General features: G+C 46.1%; 1 protein-coding gene across 3 annotated transcripts in view; it reads right to left on the bottom strand.

Moving 5' to 3' along the window:
- Positions 1–10,138: 10,138 nt before the first annotated feature.
- SPPL3 (signal peptide peptidase like 3) overlaps positions 10,139–17,653 on the bottom strand; it is a 60,425-nt gene continuing 52,910 nt past the window's right edge. For 2 of the 3 annotated variants that reach the window (XM_087828493.1, XM_087828494.1), the window contains 5 exons: positions 17,002–17,108; positions 16,481–16,644; positions 15,602–15,801; positions 14,505–14,614; positions 13,056–13,935 (listed from right to left, as the gene is read on the bottom strand). In XM_087828493.1, coding sequence (XP_087684619.1) covers positions 13,708–13,935; positions 14,505–14,614; positions 15,602–15,801; positions 16,481–16,644; positions 17,002–17,108 — 809 coding nt within the window. In that variant the 3' untranslated portion in view covers positions 13,056–13,707. Of the gene's footprint in view, positions 11,374–13,055; positions 13,936–14,504; positions 14,615–15,601; positions 15,802–16,480; positions 16,645–17,001; positions 17,109–17,653 lie in introns of those variants that run through there. The other variant, XM_087828492.1, reaches the window with a different exon arrangement.

Genomic DNA, 17,653 nt, shown 5'->3' with positions numbered 1-17,653 from the left:
CTTTGGGAGTCGCCGCCCCGCGGTCCTCCCAGCACGCGCAGCCTCTCTGCGGCCCTCCCAGCGCTTGGCATTTTTCTGTCCGTCTGTCTGTCTAACGGTAACCACCCTCCTGGGTGTGAGGTGGTTGGATCGGCGTCTCCCTAATGACCAAGGGTGCCGAGCACATCTCTTGTGCTTATTGGTCACGCGTGTCTCTGCTTTGGAGAAATGTCTGTTCAAAGTATTTTGCTTATTTCTGAATTTGGTTGCTTGGGTTTTGTTTTCTTTTTCAGCCGAGTTGCAGGAGTTACTTATATATTCTGGATATTAATCCCTTATCAAATATGGGATTTGTGAATCTTTTCTTCCATTCTATGGGTTGCCATTTTGCTCTGTTGATGATTAATTTGTAAATATTTAAGTAGGATTTTTGCATATGTATTCGTAAGATTGGTCTATAAAGTTTTTATTTTTAAAAATTCTGTTCTGGTGTCAGGGGCATAAATCGTCCCTGCACACCCAGAACAAATTTTTGAATGACCTTTTTTTTCTCACGCTCTTTTCTGCTGATTTCTTTCAATATTAAGTATGATACTTGTTTCAGGTTTTTTTGTAGGCGCTCTTTATCCCATTAAGCTCCATTCTATTGCTGATTTGCTTAAAGTATTTTATGATGAATGAATGTTAGATTTAGTTAAATGCTTTTTCTGCATCTGTTTTTTTCTTTTTCAGTCTGTTGATGTGAATGACATTGATGTTTAAATGTTAAGCCAAACTTCTATTCATGAAATAAGTGCCATTTGGTCACGATATATTGTACTTCTTATATGTTGTTGGGTTCAAGTTGCTAAAATTAAAACAAGTTTTCTGTCTGATGTCATGAGGGATATGGGCCTGGTAGCTTTTTTCTTGTAATGTCTTTCAAGTTTTGGGATCAGAGACATGCTGCCCCATAGAGGAAGTCGTTCCTGCTCACCATTTTTCTGGAAGAAATTTGTAGAATTAGTAATATTTCCTCCTTAAATATTTGGGAGAATTCAACATTGAAGACACCTAGGCTTGGAGTTTTCTTAGTGGGAAGGTTTTCAATTATAAATTCAATTTAATAGATATAGGTCTATTCAGGTTATTAACCTCTTCGTTGAGCTTTTGTAGGTTTTGTCTTTCAAGGAATTTCTCCACTTTAATTAAATTCCCAAATTTATTGGCATAAAGCTTTTCATAATATTCTACTAATATCCTTTTACTATATATAGAATCTGTGGCGATGTTCCCACTCCAATTCCTGATATTGATTTGTGTCTTTCCCCTCCTAATCAGTTTGGTTAAATGTTTATGAATTTATTGATCTCAAAGAATCAGCTTTTGGTTTAGTTTTTCTGTCATATTTCTACATATGATTTCATTGATATTGCTGCTTTTATATTTATTTACTCTTGTGCTTTTTATTTGGTCTTCCTATTCTAATTTATTAAAGTAGAAACTTAGGTAATTTATTTGAGACTTTTCTGCATTTCAAATGTGAGCATTTAATGTTACAAATCCCTCTAAGAGCTGTCACGATGTCAAAATGTTTTGTGTGTGTTTTTCTGATTTTTCCTGTGACTCCCCCTCCCTTTTAATCCATAGGTTATTTAGAAGTCAGTTGTTTAGTTTCTAAATGCTTGAGGATTTTCTTGATCTTTGTTACTGGCTTTAAGACCCTTTCATTGCAGTAGAGGACATACTTTGTATTACCTCAGCCCTTTTTCATTTACTGACTTATTTTATGGCTCAGAATGTGGTCTATCTTGGTAAATGCTCCTTGTGCACTTAGGAATATGTATCCTGTTGCTGGAGTTTTCGATAGATATGAGGTCTGGGTGGTTGATTGTGGTGTTGAAATCTTCTGTGCCCTAACTTGTTTTCTACTGACTTGATCTGAGTTAGTGAGAGGATATTGCACCCTAACTATAACTGTGGACTAGATGATTTATCTCTTATCAGTTTTTGCTTCATGTATTTTGAAATTTATCATTAGCTACATAAACATTTAGGATTAATATGTATTTCTGATAAATTATCCAATTTATTATTATGGAGTGATGTGTTTTATTCTTGGTAATAATCTTTGTTCTGAAATCTATTTTGATATTAACATGGCCACTCCAGTTTTCTTATGATTGGTGTTAGCATGATAGATATATTTTCCATCCTTTTACTTTTAATCTATGTCTTTATACTTACAGTTGGTTTCTCATAATTGGGTTTTCATTTTAAAATCCCATCTGAGAATCTCTGCCTTTTAATTGGGGTGTTTGGAGCATTTAAATTTAATGTGATTATTTATGTTTGGTTTTAACTGTACCAATTTGTTTTCTACTTGTCTTCATCTCTTCTTTTGAATTATTTTTATGATTCCGGTTTATCTTCTTCCTGACTTATTTTATTTCTTTGGAGAAATGTCATTTATACAGTTGATTAAAGCAATACTTAGGGGCCCTGGCTGGTGTGGCTCAGTTATAGTCGTCATAATGGGAGTGAAGTGGTATTTCATTGTGATTTTCATTTACATTTCCCTGATGACTGATGGTGTTGAGCCTCTTCTCATGTACTTATTGACCATTCACCTATCTTCTTTGGAAAAATATTCAAATATTTTGCCTATTTAAATAAGTGAATTATTGAGTTGTAAGAGTTCTTTATATATTCTGGATACCAAATCCTTACCAGATACACGATTTACAAATAATTTCTCCCACTCTTTTGGGCTATCTTTTCACTTTCTTGTGTCCTTTAAATCACAAATGTTTTCAATTTTGATGACGTCTAGTTATCTATTTTTTTCTTTGGTTGCTTGTGCCTTAAGAAACTTTTGCATAATCCAAGGTTGTGAAGATTTCACACCTATGGCAATGTCTCTTATAACCTGGCCTTGGAAATCACACACTCTCACTTCATATTCTGACGGTCACACAGACCAGTCCTGATGCAGCGTGGGAGGGGACTGCAGGCACACACAGTAAATACCAGGAAGGATTGCTGGGGCTGCTTTGAAATTACTATACTGGTTGTCTCATAACTTCCTGTAAATCTGAGTTCCCATCCGACGTCAACTCCCTTGAGCCTGAAGAACTTTTGGTAATTCTTGTCATGCGGGTCTGTGGGTGATGAATCCTCTTAATTATAGTTTATGTGAAAATGGCATCATTTCACCACTTTTCACTGGATGTAGAATTCTGGGTTGACATGTTTTACTTTCATGCCTTTGAAGGTGTCATTACATTGTCTTCTAGTCTTTCTGCTGTCTGATGAGAAGTTTCCAGTATTTCACACAATTGTATTGTCGTCCTATGTAACGTGTCATTTTTTCCTTGCTGCTTTCAAGATTCTCTATTTTTAGTTTCCAGCAGTTTGACTATGAAGTTCCCGGGTGTGTTTTTTCTTTGTATTTCTTCTGCTTGGGGTTTGCTGTGATTCTTAAACTTTTCCCAGATTTGGAAAAATGGGGCCATTACTTTTTCCAAAAAGTTTCTGCCTAATTCTTCCTCTCATCCTGGGGCTACAGTTACGTGCGTTAGACTGTCTAATATTGTCCCACAAATCAGTGAGGCTCTAATCAATTTTTTCAATTGTTTTTCTCTTTCCATTCTTCACATTAGATGTCCGTTGCTCTGTCTCAGGACTTGGGGAGCTGTGGTCAGCCCCAGGCCGAATCAGCTCATCCCATGCACTTGCTGTGGCTGCTTCGGCGCTGCAATGGCGAGTCTTGACCCATAAAGCGAAAAGTATTTACTATCTGATTCTTGACAGAGAAGGTTTACACCCCCACTTTTGCAAGTTTAATCATCCATTAATCTCTCACCTTCAATGCGCTATTTACCCCATCTATTGGATTTACTTCAGGTATTTTTCAGTTCTAGAATTTTTATTTGGTTCTTTCTGTTACCATTTCTCTGCTGACAATTCCTATTCGTTCATTCATTATAAGCATTTTTCCTTTACATTCTTGGGCAGAATATAATCGTTGCTTTGAAAATCTTGAGTGTTAATCCTAACATCCGGATCACTTCAAAGGCGGTTTCCTTTCATTGCCTTTTCTTCTGAGTATGGATCACATTTCCTCGCAAGCGGTTAATTTGACTGAACTCAGACTTAAAACGGATTCCCCGTGGCGGGCAGCAGCTGAGATTTCTCTTTGGCCCTTTCAGCTGGTTGGAGTCTGGCACCTGCATTTAGGGGTCCCAGTTTGGGGCAGCGCACACACAGGAGGGGTTCCCTGTCTCCTTCCTGGGGCTCACTCCCTCGCCTTTAGGTCTGGGGCCCTTCTGAGCCCTTTCCTTTGTTACTGAAGCCAGTGCTTGCAGGTTTCTGTTGAAGTTCTCCACGTGGTGCCAGGTGGGGCTGTGCTTGTCCTCGGGCAACTCGCCGCCTCCATTCCCTTCCAGCTGTCAACTGTGGGCAGTTTCTCAGGAATTCGGTTGCGCTTCGCTGCCTGAACATGTTTGTTGTATATATTTTGTTGAGAAGTTGTGGCTGCGGAAGGGTTGGTGACGAGTCCCTCCACAGTGAGCGGCAGGACCCTCTCCGTGGCTTTTCAAAAGATTTTATCCACGAAGTTATTCTTAGCAGGAGGATTTTGTGACTCACAGCCCACCTCTGCTGGAGATCAGAACAGCAGTTGTTTTCATGTTTCATTGTTTATTTTAAAAATATTTTTATTGATTTTAGAGAGAGGAAGGGAGAGAGAAACACCGATCCGTTGCCTCCCGCACGTACCCCGGCTGGGGGTCGAACCTGCAACCTGGACATACGCCCTGGCCGGGAATTGAACAGGCGACCTTTTGGTGCACAGGATAACACTCAAGCAACTGAGCCACACGGGCCAGGGTCGTGGGTCGTGGGTCGTGGTTCTATGGCAGCAGCGGGGGGATTCACAATTTTAACACTGAAGTCTGGTCGCTGCGGGTACCGCGGAGGTTGCGTTTGTTGGGTCCCGGGTCCCTAACCGGCGCGAGATGGCGCCTCTTGCAGCGAGCGGCACGTTGTGCGGATCGTGGCCCCTGGGCAGCCGGGTGCGCAGCTCCTGCCCCCTACAGGGTGGCGGTCCCCACCCCCACGAGAAGCCTGGACGCAGCCTCCCGGTCACAGGGGCTCCCCCCTTGTGTAAGCGTCAAGTCGAGTTCAGCAGCCCCGCAGCCCCGTGTGATTAGCTTCTGGTAACCTGGGCAGTAAGCTGGGGTCTGGAGCAGGAAGCCCCGGGCCAGTGAGCTGACCTGGAAACCTGGTCTTCTGGTCTGTCGAGTGGGTCCTACAATCTGCCTCCTGCAGCAGTCACGAAGCCTCACTGAGAACCCAGAGGACCGGCCATTTGGCCCCCAACGCGGGACACACTGGCTCGGGGAAGACCAGGCAGCGGCTGTTGCAACAGTCATTTGCTGTGGACAGTAGCTGGATTTGAAATGTTCTGGAGCCCTAACCGGGGTGCTGAGTGGTTAGAGCGTCGGCTTGCGGACTGCAGGGTCCCGGGGTCAGTTCCAGCCAAGGGCACGTACCTCGGCTGCAGGCTCCATCCCTGGCCCCGGTCGGGGCTTGTGCAGGAGGCGACCCGTCATTGTCTCTCCCACATCGATGTTTCTCTCTCCCCCTTCCACTCTCCGAAAAGCAAAGGAAAAAATATCCTCGGGTGAGGGTTTTAAACAAAAACACCACCAAAAAAAAGTTTCAGAGCCAATCACGGAGTGTGTCGGGACGCGTGCTTCCTGGGGCGAGGCGGCCGGCGTGTGGAGCTTATTCTGTCGCCAGCTGATCTGCGGGCCTGGTGAGCTCTGTGAAACTGACAGCGGAGGTGGCGCCGTGCCAGGTGTTCTGATGGCCGTCACTGGCTGAGGCGCGCTCCATCCAGTGTCCCCGGGCCGGCTTGGCCCGCCCGGCCCTCCGAGCGTCCTGAGCGGGGCCCTGCTCCTCCCGCCCGCCCCGCACTCGCCCGGTGTGCGGGGCCTGGCGCTCCTGTCCTCAGCCGCGCTCTCCAGGGGGGTGTCCTGGCGGCTGTGCGCGGAGGCCAGGGCCGCCCTTCCCAGGTCCTAGCAGGCCATCCCTCTGCTCACGTGGGATGACAGGGCCATTCGGGCAGGTGTCAGTCCACTTCCTCAGTGACACCTCGGTGCTGATTTCCCCACCGTGGCCCAGAGCTGGGAGAGCCCTTGAATGCTACGCTCAAGCCGGCGCTTGCCCTCTGCCTGCCCTGGCTCCTGTCCCTCCTGTCTTGGGGACTGACCTGAGCCAAGAGGCTGGGGAACGACACTGCTCTTTATTTTGAAATAGGCTGGGAGTTCGGCCCATCGAGTCTTTTGATCCAAGGGTGTTCGAGCAAAACCTTGAGCTTGAGAGTGCAGGCCCTCAAATGGCTGGTGGGGGCTTTTCCCTCAGAACGAGCAGCCGGCCTCTGAGGTGCACTGAAGGAAAAGAGGGCAGAGGTGGCATTGATCATGGAAAAAATCAAAAGTGTCAGAAAAAAGGCCATCGTTTTGTTTGCAGAATTTGGTTAGAGGTTGGTACTGGTGTTGCACAACCAAACTGTTAAGGACTCACAGGACCAATGGCCTGGGCCTCTGCCCTGTGCTGCTGTTGTGAGCATCCTGCTCAGACCAGTTGCAACACAACCATCACTGGCCTAAGCTGACCTACGCTGACCTGTTAACAATGGTTCCAGGAAGGCCCTCAGGACTCTGGGAGGTGGCTCCTTACATCCGACCAGGGCTGCTCCTCCCTGTACGAGCAAGGCCTCGGCCTCCTTACTGAAAGCAGGTTTCTGCTTCAACTACCAACGCCAAGACTCGGTGCACGTGTTGTCCCCCAGACAACCCAGGCAGGCTGAGCAAACTCTCATGAGAAGGCTGATGGGCGACGGGTCTGTGGGCAAGGCAGAGGAGCTGGCACCCAGATCCCGAGGATGGAATGCTGGCAAGTGGCCACCTTGCTGCCCTCTCTCCACCGCTTTGTCCTCTGGTCACCCACTTCCTGTCTTGCATTCCTCATGAGGCAGAGAAGCCCACGGCCCACAGCTTGGCAGATTTCCCGGCCCCCAGTCTCCAGTTTATTCCCTCTCCCTCGCTGGGTCCCACTCCTCTTTGTCTTGGGTCTAGTGAGAGTCCCAGGACTCGGTGGGGGCTGGAGCCAGCGCTGCCTCCTCTCTCTCAGGCCTCTGTCCACTTGCAAACCAGTGACAAGTGTTCCAGGTTCTACCTAACGGGAGACTTATTGGAACTTAGGGAACTGACTAGGAAGAATCCAAGTTAAAGGAACCATAAACTGAGGCTGAGCGTGCCACATGACTTTTTCACACCGCAAGTGTCTAAGACCTCAACAGCACACCGACATAACCACAGCTACAAAGTGCCTGCAAACTGCTCAGCTGGTGTGGTTCCATGGCTGAGTGTTAACCTATGAACCCGGAGGTCACGGTTTGATTTTCAGTTAGGGCACATGCCCCGGTTGTGGGCTTGATCCCCAGTAGGGAGCCAATCAGTGCCTCATCGCTGATATTTCTCTTTCCCTTTCTCTCTGAAATAAAAACATATTAAAAAAATAAAATAAATAAAATAAAAAAGGCGCCCACTAACTCCTGGCTCTAAGTAGTAAGACTTCCAGCCTGAGTTATGTAGAGATCAGTGTATGTTGTCCAACACTGGCTCTCAAGCTTCTCTTCATCGGGCGCACCCAGTCCTGGGAAAGAGCATTTGCGGCTCTGCTACCCAAGGCCCAGAGTCATGGGAACAAAGCTCTGGACACACTCTCAGTGTTGTGTCACCCAGTAAGCTGGTGTGTGGGGACAGCTGCCACCTCTCCCCCGCAGCAGTGCTGCAGCATCCCCTGCAGGCGCGCTGGCGGAGGGATCAGGGCGGCACTGCTGACTGGGGCACTGGTGCCCGACACAGCTTAAGCTGAAACAGGGCTGCCTGCCCTCGAGAGGATGGAGAAGGGCTTCCAACCCCAAGGGGAAGGCTGAGGAGGAAAAGGATGGCTGATCCATCAGAAGACTTGGGAGAAGTGCTGTCCTGGGAGAGGCTCCCCACTCACGGGAAGTCAAGAGTTCAGTCTCACTAAAAGAAAGCAGCCCATGAATTGCACAGAAATGGAAGTGACTTCTAGATCGAAAGCTCTTACCTGGCGCGTCCCCCCCAGAGGAGGGAAGCGGCCCGCGTTGCATGATTAGACTCGCACTTCAGGACCGACGCCTGCGTGAGGGGCCACTGTGCTTGAAGTGAGTTCCCCGTTGGAAGCTGCCAAAGAAACGGACTTCGTGGAGGCAGGAGGCTGTGCAGGCCAGCACGCACTGAAGGGCAGAGGCGGGCGGGCTGGTCGCCTGGGCCCGGCCCGTCCTGCTTCTGGGAGAGCCGCACACGTCCTGAGGAGCGCGCTGCGCGTACAGACAGACTGCCCGACGCCAGCGGCAGCTTCACGGAGCGCAGTGGCTACGGGCAGCACTGGATCGCGAGCGCGGCTATGCAGACACAGCAGATTCTATTTTTAACACTTTATTGGCAAAACAGAACTCCCTTCCCTCCCCCTTTCAGAGAACTAGGCTTTGTTTGTGTGGTTCACCTAACTCACCTGCTTAGCCAAGGCTACGAAGGCGACTGAGAGAGCAGCCCCCGCGCTGCCAGTCTGACCTGTTCCCGCAGGGGCCGTGCGCTCTCATCCGGAGGCGGCAGTAACGGGAATGGGACGTGCTAGGCTTTAGAGAAACTTGGCCGTCTTATCTGCATTAGCTCAGGTTAGAAAGAAGAGTCACTATGAGCGCGGGCAAGTTCCAACGTGCAGCCTCTGGCCGAAGCACCTCGGGCTGGTGAGGAAGGAGGGGGCCCGTCCTGGACTCTGTAAACGCGCCTTGCCTAACGCACGCTTCTGACACGCAAACCCGCGACTCAGGAGTATCTGAGAAACCGGGGAAAAATAAGAGGACGTGGTTCATTGGGGGGGGGAAGGGGCATATAAGGAGCTACTAAAGTACGTGCTTTAACAGCACCCCCACCCCTATCCCCATCCAAAGGGTGCTACATCCAGGACGGGTGGGGGGAAGAGTCTAGTGTCTACTGTGGTTAATTTAAAACAAAAGGAATCTGCAGTTCCTCTGCACAAGTTTTAAGGACTCTGAAGACTAGCAAATGGATTCGAAATCACATTCAGGAGTCCTGGTGTGGGTATTCCCCCCCCCCCCAAACCTGCAGAAGTGAGAATAACATAAAATTATGTAACTTCTGTCTGGAATTTAATTTTTGTATGAGAAGTTAGAAAAATTAAAATGACCAACTGCCAGGATATTTCTAACCGTTATTGGCACTTGCCTTTAATCAGTCATTTTGGAAGCCTCCCCTGTCCCCGCCCCGACTAGCAAGTAGCATCCCGGAGGGCCAAGGAAGCAGCGCGGACAGGCAGTGAGCACTGCAAATCCAGAGGCAGTTTCAGGTTCTGCGGACAACAGGAGCTTCAGTTCTGACATCGCTAGGACTGAACCAGAGCTGCAGGTGACCCTGTCTGGAGAGAGACAGGGTCTTCCCATTAGTCTCTGGTACAGACAGAGCAGGTAGGAGGGTGACAGGAGCTCTGGTACCAACCACCAAAGTGAAGATGAGGTGACAAAGTCTAGAAAGGAGTCATTTATTTAAAAAAAAACCAAAACAACAAAACAACAAAAAACAAAACAGCCCTCAGCAGGATCTGAAGACACACAGAGGAATGCACCACCCCGACCGCTTCTCGCTCCCCAGACAAGCGCAAGCACTGCCTGCGCCCTCCGCCCGCTGGGCGCTGTCCTCCGCCCACGGAGCCTTCAGGCAACAGGAACCGCGGGTTACACAGGTCAAGGCGGGCGGGTCACCTGCTCACGGGAGAAATCACGGCCCAAGCGCTTCCCAGCCCCGCTGTCAGGCGCGCAGGCAGCTCCAGGCCTCTGCTGAGCCCTGGGCGCTGACTCATGCGGCCGGGCTGCTCAGGCGGACACTCGCGTTACCACGGGGACGCGGCTCCCAGCACAGCCCACAGCCCCGGGGCCGATCCTACGGGCGCAGGCAGCTTGCTCCTTCCGCGATTCCCGGAATGTCGGGCGCATCTCAGAGGGGCACTTGACATTTGTCCCCACAGGTAAACCAAGACTATAATCACAACAGCAAGGACAGGATTGTGTTTTTTTCCTTTTTTTTCTTAAAGGAGTGAGGGCATGGAAAATACAGCACACCAATGAAACAAAATGCCAAAAAAAATTACAAAAAAATAGAAAATAGAAAAATGTATTTACAAGTAGTACATTACTATGATCAGAGAGCACAGACACCTGCTGCTATAATACATGCATCGGCTCCAGAAGAAAGGACTAAAACCCTGCAAGGGAGAAGCCTGGAGAAACAAAATAAAGGGCCAGAAAGGTTTGTCTTTTCATCCCTAATTTGCTACACTGATCAAAACCAAATGAGCGTCCCCTAAAGTCCATGAGTATATCAGTACAAATACTAGACTGGTTTTTTAACTGCACGTTCAGTCGTGGAGGGAAGGACAGCAGCTTATCCATATACAAGGAAGCCCGAGTCAAGGGCTCTACATGCTAACAATTACAGCAAGCCCCCGTCTGCTACACAGCATGACCTTAGCAGGTTTGGAGTTTTCTTTATTCATATATACCTATGTGCGTGTGTGTATGTATAAAAACCGTGCCCTCATTCACTGCCAACACAACATCTGGGTGGACATGAACTCTTTACAACAGTTCTTATGTGTATGTTGTAAGAAGTCACTCAATGTCTGTGGATTTAATAAGTCACTTCACACCACAGAAAATATTTAATAAATCCAAAAAAAGGAAAGAAGAATATAACGACAGAAGAGCTTCTGTCTCAGTTCTCTGAAACTGAATCCCCCACAGGAAACTGGTCCCAAAGTTCTTGAGGGTTCACTGAAGAAACTTCGGTTTGCTAACGTTTTTCATCCTTTTAGTGTTTAAAAGGTATAGAACGACTCCTTGCCGTTGTCAGTTTTAAAGAGTCACATCTCCATCCCCCACAGGTAACAGTCTAGTGCAGATCCATAAAAATGGGGAAGGAGGAGCGCTGGGGAGGGCCTGTCACTTCAGGAGGGGCTCCACCTCTACAACGGCAGGAAGAAAGGATCCGAGCAGGGCTCCAGCACCGCGCTCCTGCAAACAAGCTCCCTGCAAACGCAAAATCCAATCACACGTCAGTTCCTTAAACAGGTACGTCTCCGAGTACCAGGCCAACTCTAAGAGGAAACAAAACCACGCGTTGACAGAAAGGGACTAAGATGGCCATTCTGGTCACACTCTGTGATCCATCATACTTCCAGGAACCGGGAGCTGCTGGACTTGGAGTGGAACGGCTCAGACCACATCCGCCGTAGGTCACCCTGGGAAAGAAGGAACTGGACTAAGTTACAGGTTTAAACACGAGGCACATATCAACAAGTCTTTTCTGATTCTTGATCTCAGGCTGCTTCTGCGGAGAATCAAAGAACATTCACATTTTACTCACTGAACAGTAACCCACCATTCTTGGAAGGACTCACCAGAAGAGCTCTAAGGCCCCTTGAGCAGGGTGGGGCTTTTACCAATGCTATCCTGGTACAAGTTCTATTGCTTATGAGTCAGATGATCTAGGGAAGTTAGTTAACTTACCTCTGTGTCTGTTTCCTCATCTGTAAAATGGAGTTAAAAACAGAAGTCCTGTAAATAAGATAATGTTCTAAGTCTAGTTTTTTATCATTTCCTATTTCCAAACTTTATTCATTCACAGTTTTGTTTTTTTTAGATTCCATGTATGAGTGAGATTATATGGTATTTGTCTTTGTCTTATTTCACTTAACACCCTCTAGGTTCATCTATGTTGTTGCAGATGGCAAGATTTCATTCTTTATTGCTTAATAATATTATTATGCAGACTTATGTATATTGACATACATCTTTTTTATCTATTCATCTATTGATGGGCATGTAGGTTGCTTCCATATCTTGGCTGCAATGAACACAGTGGTGCATAGATCTTTTTGATTTAGGGATTTTGTTTTCTTCAGATAAATAAATAGAAGTGGAATTACTAGATGACAGGCCTGTAGAACTATGAACTTCCTCTTAGAACTGCTTTTGCTGCATCCCAATTGAAAAGTTGTGTTTTTATTTTCATTTGTTTCTGTAGTTAATTTCTAGCTTCATGCCACTGTGGTCAGAAAAAATGCTTGCTACGATTTCAGTCTTCTTGTACTGAGGGAGGCTTGATTTGTGGCCGAATGTGTGATCTATCCTGGAGAATGTTCCATGCGCACTTGAAAGAAAGGATGAAATGTTCTATAAATGTCTATTAAGTCGAGCTCATCTACTATGACATTTAAGGTCATTATTTCACTATTTTCTGTCTGGAAGATCTGTCCATTGATGTGAATGGGATATTAAAATCACCTACTGATTATACCCTATTCTTAGATTGCTCCTGTATAATTATGAAACGTTCTTTGCCTTTTCACATTTTTTTGTTTTAAAATCTATTTAGTTTGATATAAATTGTTACTCTAGCTCCCTCTTCATTTCTATTTGCATGGAGTATCTTTTTCCATCCCTTTACTTTCAGCCTGTCTTCCAATTTGAAGGGAGTCTCTGGGAGCAGCACAGAGCTAGGTCATGGTTTTGTTACTTTTAACCCATGCAGCCGCCCTCTCCTCACTGGAGCACTTATTCCCTTTTCATTTACAGTGGTCGCCGACATGTACTCGCTGCCATTCTGTTCGCTGTTCTTACAGTTGTCCTCTCTTCCTTTCTTCGTCTCTTCTCTTCCCTCCTGTCTGGCTGGTTTTTTAATGTTCTGTTTAGGTTCCTTTCTCTTTGTTCTTCGTATCCTTGGTTTTTGGTTACCGGGACGTTCATGCGTAGCCTTCTTTACCTAGAGCAGTCTGTTTTAAACTGATAGGGGTTTAAGTGAAAATACAGGGTGGGGCAAGAGTAGGTTTACAGTTGTGAGTACATGAAGCACAGAGTTTATTCTTGTACTATTTATTAATTACTGTATTTTTTTATACGAACAACTGTAAACCTACTTTTGCCCCACCCTGCACATTCTATAAGGAGTACGTTTTTACTCCCTCTCCATGCTTTATGTTCTTGATGTTGTATTTTAGATTTTTTTGTGTTGTGTAGCTCCAAACTACTTATTGTAGTTTAATACTTTTTCTTTTAACCTCTGTAGTAGCTTTTGTCTAACTTGCTGTATTTACTGAATATCTGGCTATGAGGCTTTGGTGTTTGGTATTTCTGGTTATGGCCTTTCCTTTTCTACTTAAAGAAGACCCTTTAACATTTCTTGTAAAGCTGGTTTAAAGAAATACTTTTGTTTTTGTTTGTCTAGGAAACTTTTATCTCCTTCAATTCTCAATAACCTTGCTGGGTAATTATTCCAGGTTCCCTTCTTGTTTTTCTCTTGCTTCCTTCAAAACTGTCTCTATAACTTTTGTCATTTTAACTACAATATGTCTTTGTGTGGGGTCTCTTTGGGTTCAACTTGTTTGGAACCCTCTGTGCTTCCTGGGCCTGGATGTCTATTTCCTTTTCCGGGTTAGGAAAGTTTTCAGCCATTACTTCTTTCTAGGATCCCTATATCTTGCAAATATTTGAACATTTGATGTTATCACGGAGGTCCCTTTAAACTATCCTTAATTATTTTCTCTTTTGTCTTTTTGTTTTGTCTATGTTTGCTTCTATGAATTAGAGAAAATAGCTGTCTCTTCCAATCCTGGAGAAGTGGCTTTATGCAGCAGTACACTCTGTGGAGACTGTGGGTGCAGGGTGATTTTGGCAGGTTGGTAGGAGCTGAGCGGGTGCTTAAGGTGTCTGGGGCAGTGGCCTACTGAGCTGGAGCGGCTCCAGTGATGTGTCCAGGAATACACTGCAGAGGCCTTGCAGGCAGGCCAGAGCCCCTGCCCACCCTACGGAGGAGGAGAGCAAATGTAAATAATGGTGCTCACCAGAGAACTCATGCTGCTCTTTAGTCTTCTCTATACAGCCTATCTGGTTTGCTGTACTGAAAGTGGTCCCCTGCAGGAGAGAACTCTGTGCAGACTTTATGTGTCCAGTTTTGGAAAGCCTAGGGCACTAAGCCTGCCTGGCAGAGCAGCTCACTGGAGGAAGGTCAGGTGGGTGTGCTGACCCTGTTGTTTCTGCTTGCTCCTCCTGCCAAACTTTAACACAGAGTATTAAAAGAGCTGTTAGGTGACAATGGGGTGCTGCTTTTAAGAGAAGCAGGAAGTCTCTGCCACTGAGCTCTAGGGATTTCAGTTAATTATCCATGAGCAGGTGGTGTAGTGGTCTAACTCACTAGCATTTTCTGCCAGTGGCTGCCAGAATCTGGAAGATGTTGTTAATATCAGGTTAGGAAAACAAAAGAACAAAACCCCACTGTCAAGATCAAGAGCTCAGGGGTTAAACAGAACCATTTCCAGCAAGAATACATACCCAAGTCCAGGATCAATGCCAAGTTTATAACTGCTTCTCTCACCTTTAAATAGGCCATCGTGAGGAGTGGCAATAAGGTAAATGGCACCAAATAGAGAAGGGCAGGTTGGGCTGCTCGGTGAATACGAGATGCCACAGTAGCAGTGAGCAGACCTATGAGGACAGAGAAGCATTTGTGAATAACTCCAAGGGGCCAGCCCTGAGAGAGGAGACAATCTGTTACCTGGATGTGTCTTAGCATCTCGAGACTGTATAAATCTAATGTGACATTTCCATCCAATGGGCAGGGTATAAAATACCTACCTCGAGCAGTTAAAGAGACACAGAATAGCAGTTTAAAAAAAACCTAGAATTCCAAAGACCTGTGACTGGCCCACTCTGTGCCCTGGTTCAAGCCCTCACTTCAGCCCTCAGTGTGCCTGCTCTCCGTCTACTGTGGTATGTGACTTTAGACTTGGAGGCAAAAGACCTGGGTTTAAGTTTCAACTCTGCTACTTACAAGGCTATGTAACCTTGGTTTAAGGCATTTCATCTTTTGGAGCCTCCATTTGTCTGATGGCTTAATACCATTTGCTCTGCCCCCTTGGAGTTTCTCGAATGAAACAAACTCATGTCTATGAAAGTGCAATGGAATTAGTGAGGTGCTGCTGTAGGCAAAAGAGATGCTCCTTTCCCCTATCCTAGCCCACTTACAATGTCTCTTCCCATCTGCCCATAAGTGAGCTGGCTAGAGGAAAACTAGCCTAGGAAGCATCCGAGGTGACAGAACAAATGAAGGGAAATATGTTTAATGAAGTAGGAAGTAGGAAATACATATGACATTCATTAAACTCAAGCTGAAGACTTTAAATTAAGCATATAGACTGGCCCATGATCATTATGTGGCAGGTGTTCTTGACTTTGAGGCCAAACCATACTCTTACTACAATGCTCTTCAGACAGGGAACTGGCCTGGCCAGTACAGTCAGCATCTATCACCTCATGGGCTCGTGGGTGTTTTCCTTTGTGGTTGTCTAGTAACAGCAACCAGTTACTGCTCTCCTTCTATCCAGGGTCTGCAGCTAGAAGACCTGATTTAATTCCAGGTGGAGGAGGACAGCCAGAAAGGGGATCCAAATGCAGGTTCTGGTTCTCTCTTACCTACAAAGTATCCAATGAGGGTGCAGTGAAAGTAGGAGACCTTCTGCATGCGTCCAGAGATGTTGGCAGGTCCAGAGGCACCACAGGAGTCACCGCTGGCTTGTTTTTTGTAGTTGTCATAACGAAGGACAAAGCACAACAGGAGTCCAGGCATCACAATGTCTCCAATGCCCAACATAGAGAAATGACTGCCAGTGGAGCTGGAAGGCAGTGTCACATGTCAGGGATGCCACACTGTAAAATCCTAGTCTCTTCCTCCTATGCAAAATCTATCAGCTCTTTAAGAAGTGAAAGAATTTATCTGAATGGTAGATGGAAATCTCTACTGGTTGCACACTAGTTTCTAAGAGTTTAGAGATTAAAAACCACAAGAGTACTGCCAATAGAGGTCTTTGACCCAGCCCCTTGTAGATGACTAAAAGTGATCTGCTTAAGTACTGCCATCTCTAGAAATGTCAAGCAAGTCACTATTTGTCACACATTCACTGCTAAGACTTCAAATAAGTACCTATTACCAGACACAGGAGATTAAAGCAGCATATTAATTTTTCCAGGACTGTATTACCAGGAACTATATAATTTACCCATTGACATATTTTTACAAATGTCTTAGACATAAAAAGATCCAGAATCTCCTGTTAACAGTAGTAACATATGGTTGTTTGATAACATTAATCAATAATAAAAAGCAGCACCTGTATCACTTAGTGATAAATCTTTGCAAGTCAAGTCAATATTCTCTTCCTCATTTGTAAGATGGAGATGCTGACTCACAAACCCTTTCCAGTCTAGGATTAGAATGTTGATGACAAAGATGCATCAAGGAAGAGGAAGGCATGTATTCACTGTCATGAGGCCCGGGATGTCTGTCAGTCCTACCTTGGGAAAACCAGTTTTCCAGGCAGAGACAGGCGAGGAACATCGCGCCCCACATTGGGCCCCAAGTGCAGCTTCCGGGAAAGAACATCAAGAGGATTGTCAGCCGGCTGGGTGGCCACCTTCACCATGACGTTGCTATTGAAGATGTAGGCGGAGAAAAACACCTGCCGAGTGGAGAGTCACCTTTAACAGAGGAGCTGGAAGTGACCTGATTTCAGCACCAGCCCTCTTTGTTCTTAAGAGCAGGGTCTCAGAACACTTCGATATCAAGCGAGCTTTGAGGCATAGCACCTTGTCTTTCTACTCCCTCTCCCACCCTAACGATCACACACAGGTTATCTATTGCAACACATCTCAAGAAACAAAGGCTCAACTAGCTGCCTCCTTACCTTTTAACACATACAGTTCAGGACTGGAGGGAGTGGTCTTAGATGGGAGGTACCCTGGCCAGCCAGACTTCAGTGCTTAAGACTCCAATAAAATGCAAAGGAGAGCAGCAGCTTCAGGAAAATGACACTTACCCAAAAGACATCGTAGATTAGGAGCCCTGAGAGAAGCAGGCAGGAGACCTTGAGGCTGGGTAGGCGGACGAAGGCGATCATGGCGACACAGAGACCCATGGCCAGGGCTGGGGAAGAGACAGCACAGTGTGCAGTACAGGCTCATCCCCTTCCCACAGCTACTCAGCTTATAAACCTTACAAAGTTGTAAATGCCCTCAGCTCCAGTCTAAGAATTTAGCTCATTTTGACCTGCTAGTAATTGGGGAAATCCTTTTTATCGCACTATAGATAGTGCTCAACTGTGTAAGGCCTAGGAGATTCTCTATCATGATAAAGTTCCAAGTTCAGTTCTGGACCTCCTGGCCTCAGTTTCCTGCCTCCCCCCATTACTGCAGATTCATCATCCTTGCTCCTTAAAGTTAACTCACCCTATGTGGCATCCCCTTTCATTCACTCTGGGACACTGTTTCAGCAATTCATTCCTCTATCCTTGCCCCTCTCAAAATCTGGTACATGATGTATCCTTTTAAAAAATTCTCTCTCCTCACAACTAAAATGTAAGGTCCTCAAGGGCATGGTTCCCATCAGTATTCCTGGAGTCTCTAACACGCCTGGCAGGTGAATGGGAACTATGACCAGAGAACAGATCAAACACATGTTGGGGTAGAAAT

The sequence above is a fragment of the Miniopterus natalensis genome, chromosome 20, assembly GCF_054644295.1.
Source record: "Miniopterus natalensis isolate mMinNat1 chromosome 20, mMinNat1.hap1, whole genome shotgun sequence".
NCBI classification, from domain to species: domain Eukaryota; kingdom Metazoa; phylum Chordata; class Mammalia; order Chiroptera; family Miniopteridae; genus Miniopterus; species Miniopterus natalensis.
The sequence above is the reverse complement of the archived record's forward strand: the minus strand, read 5'-3'. Positions and strand labels throughout refer to the sequence as shown.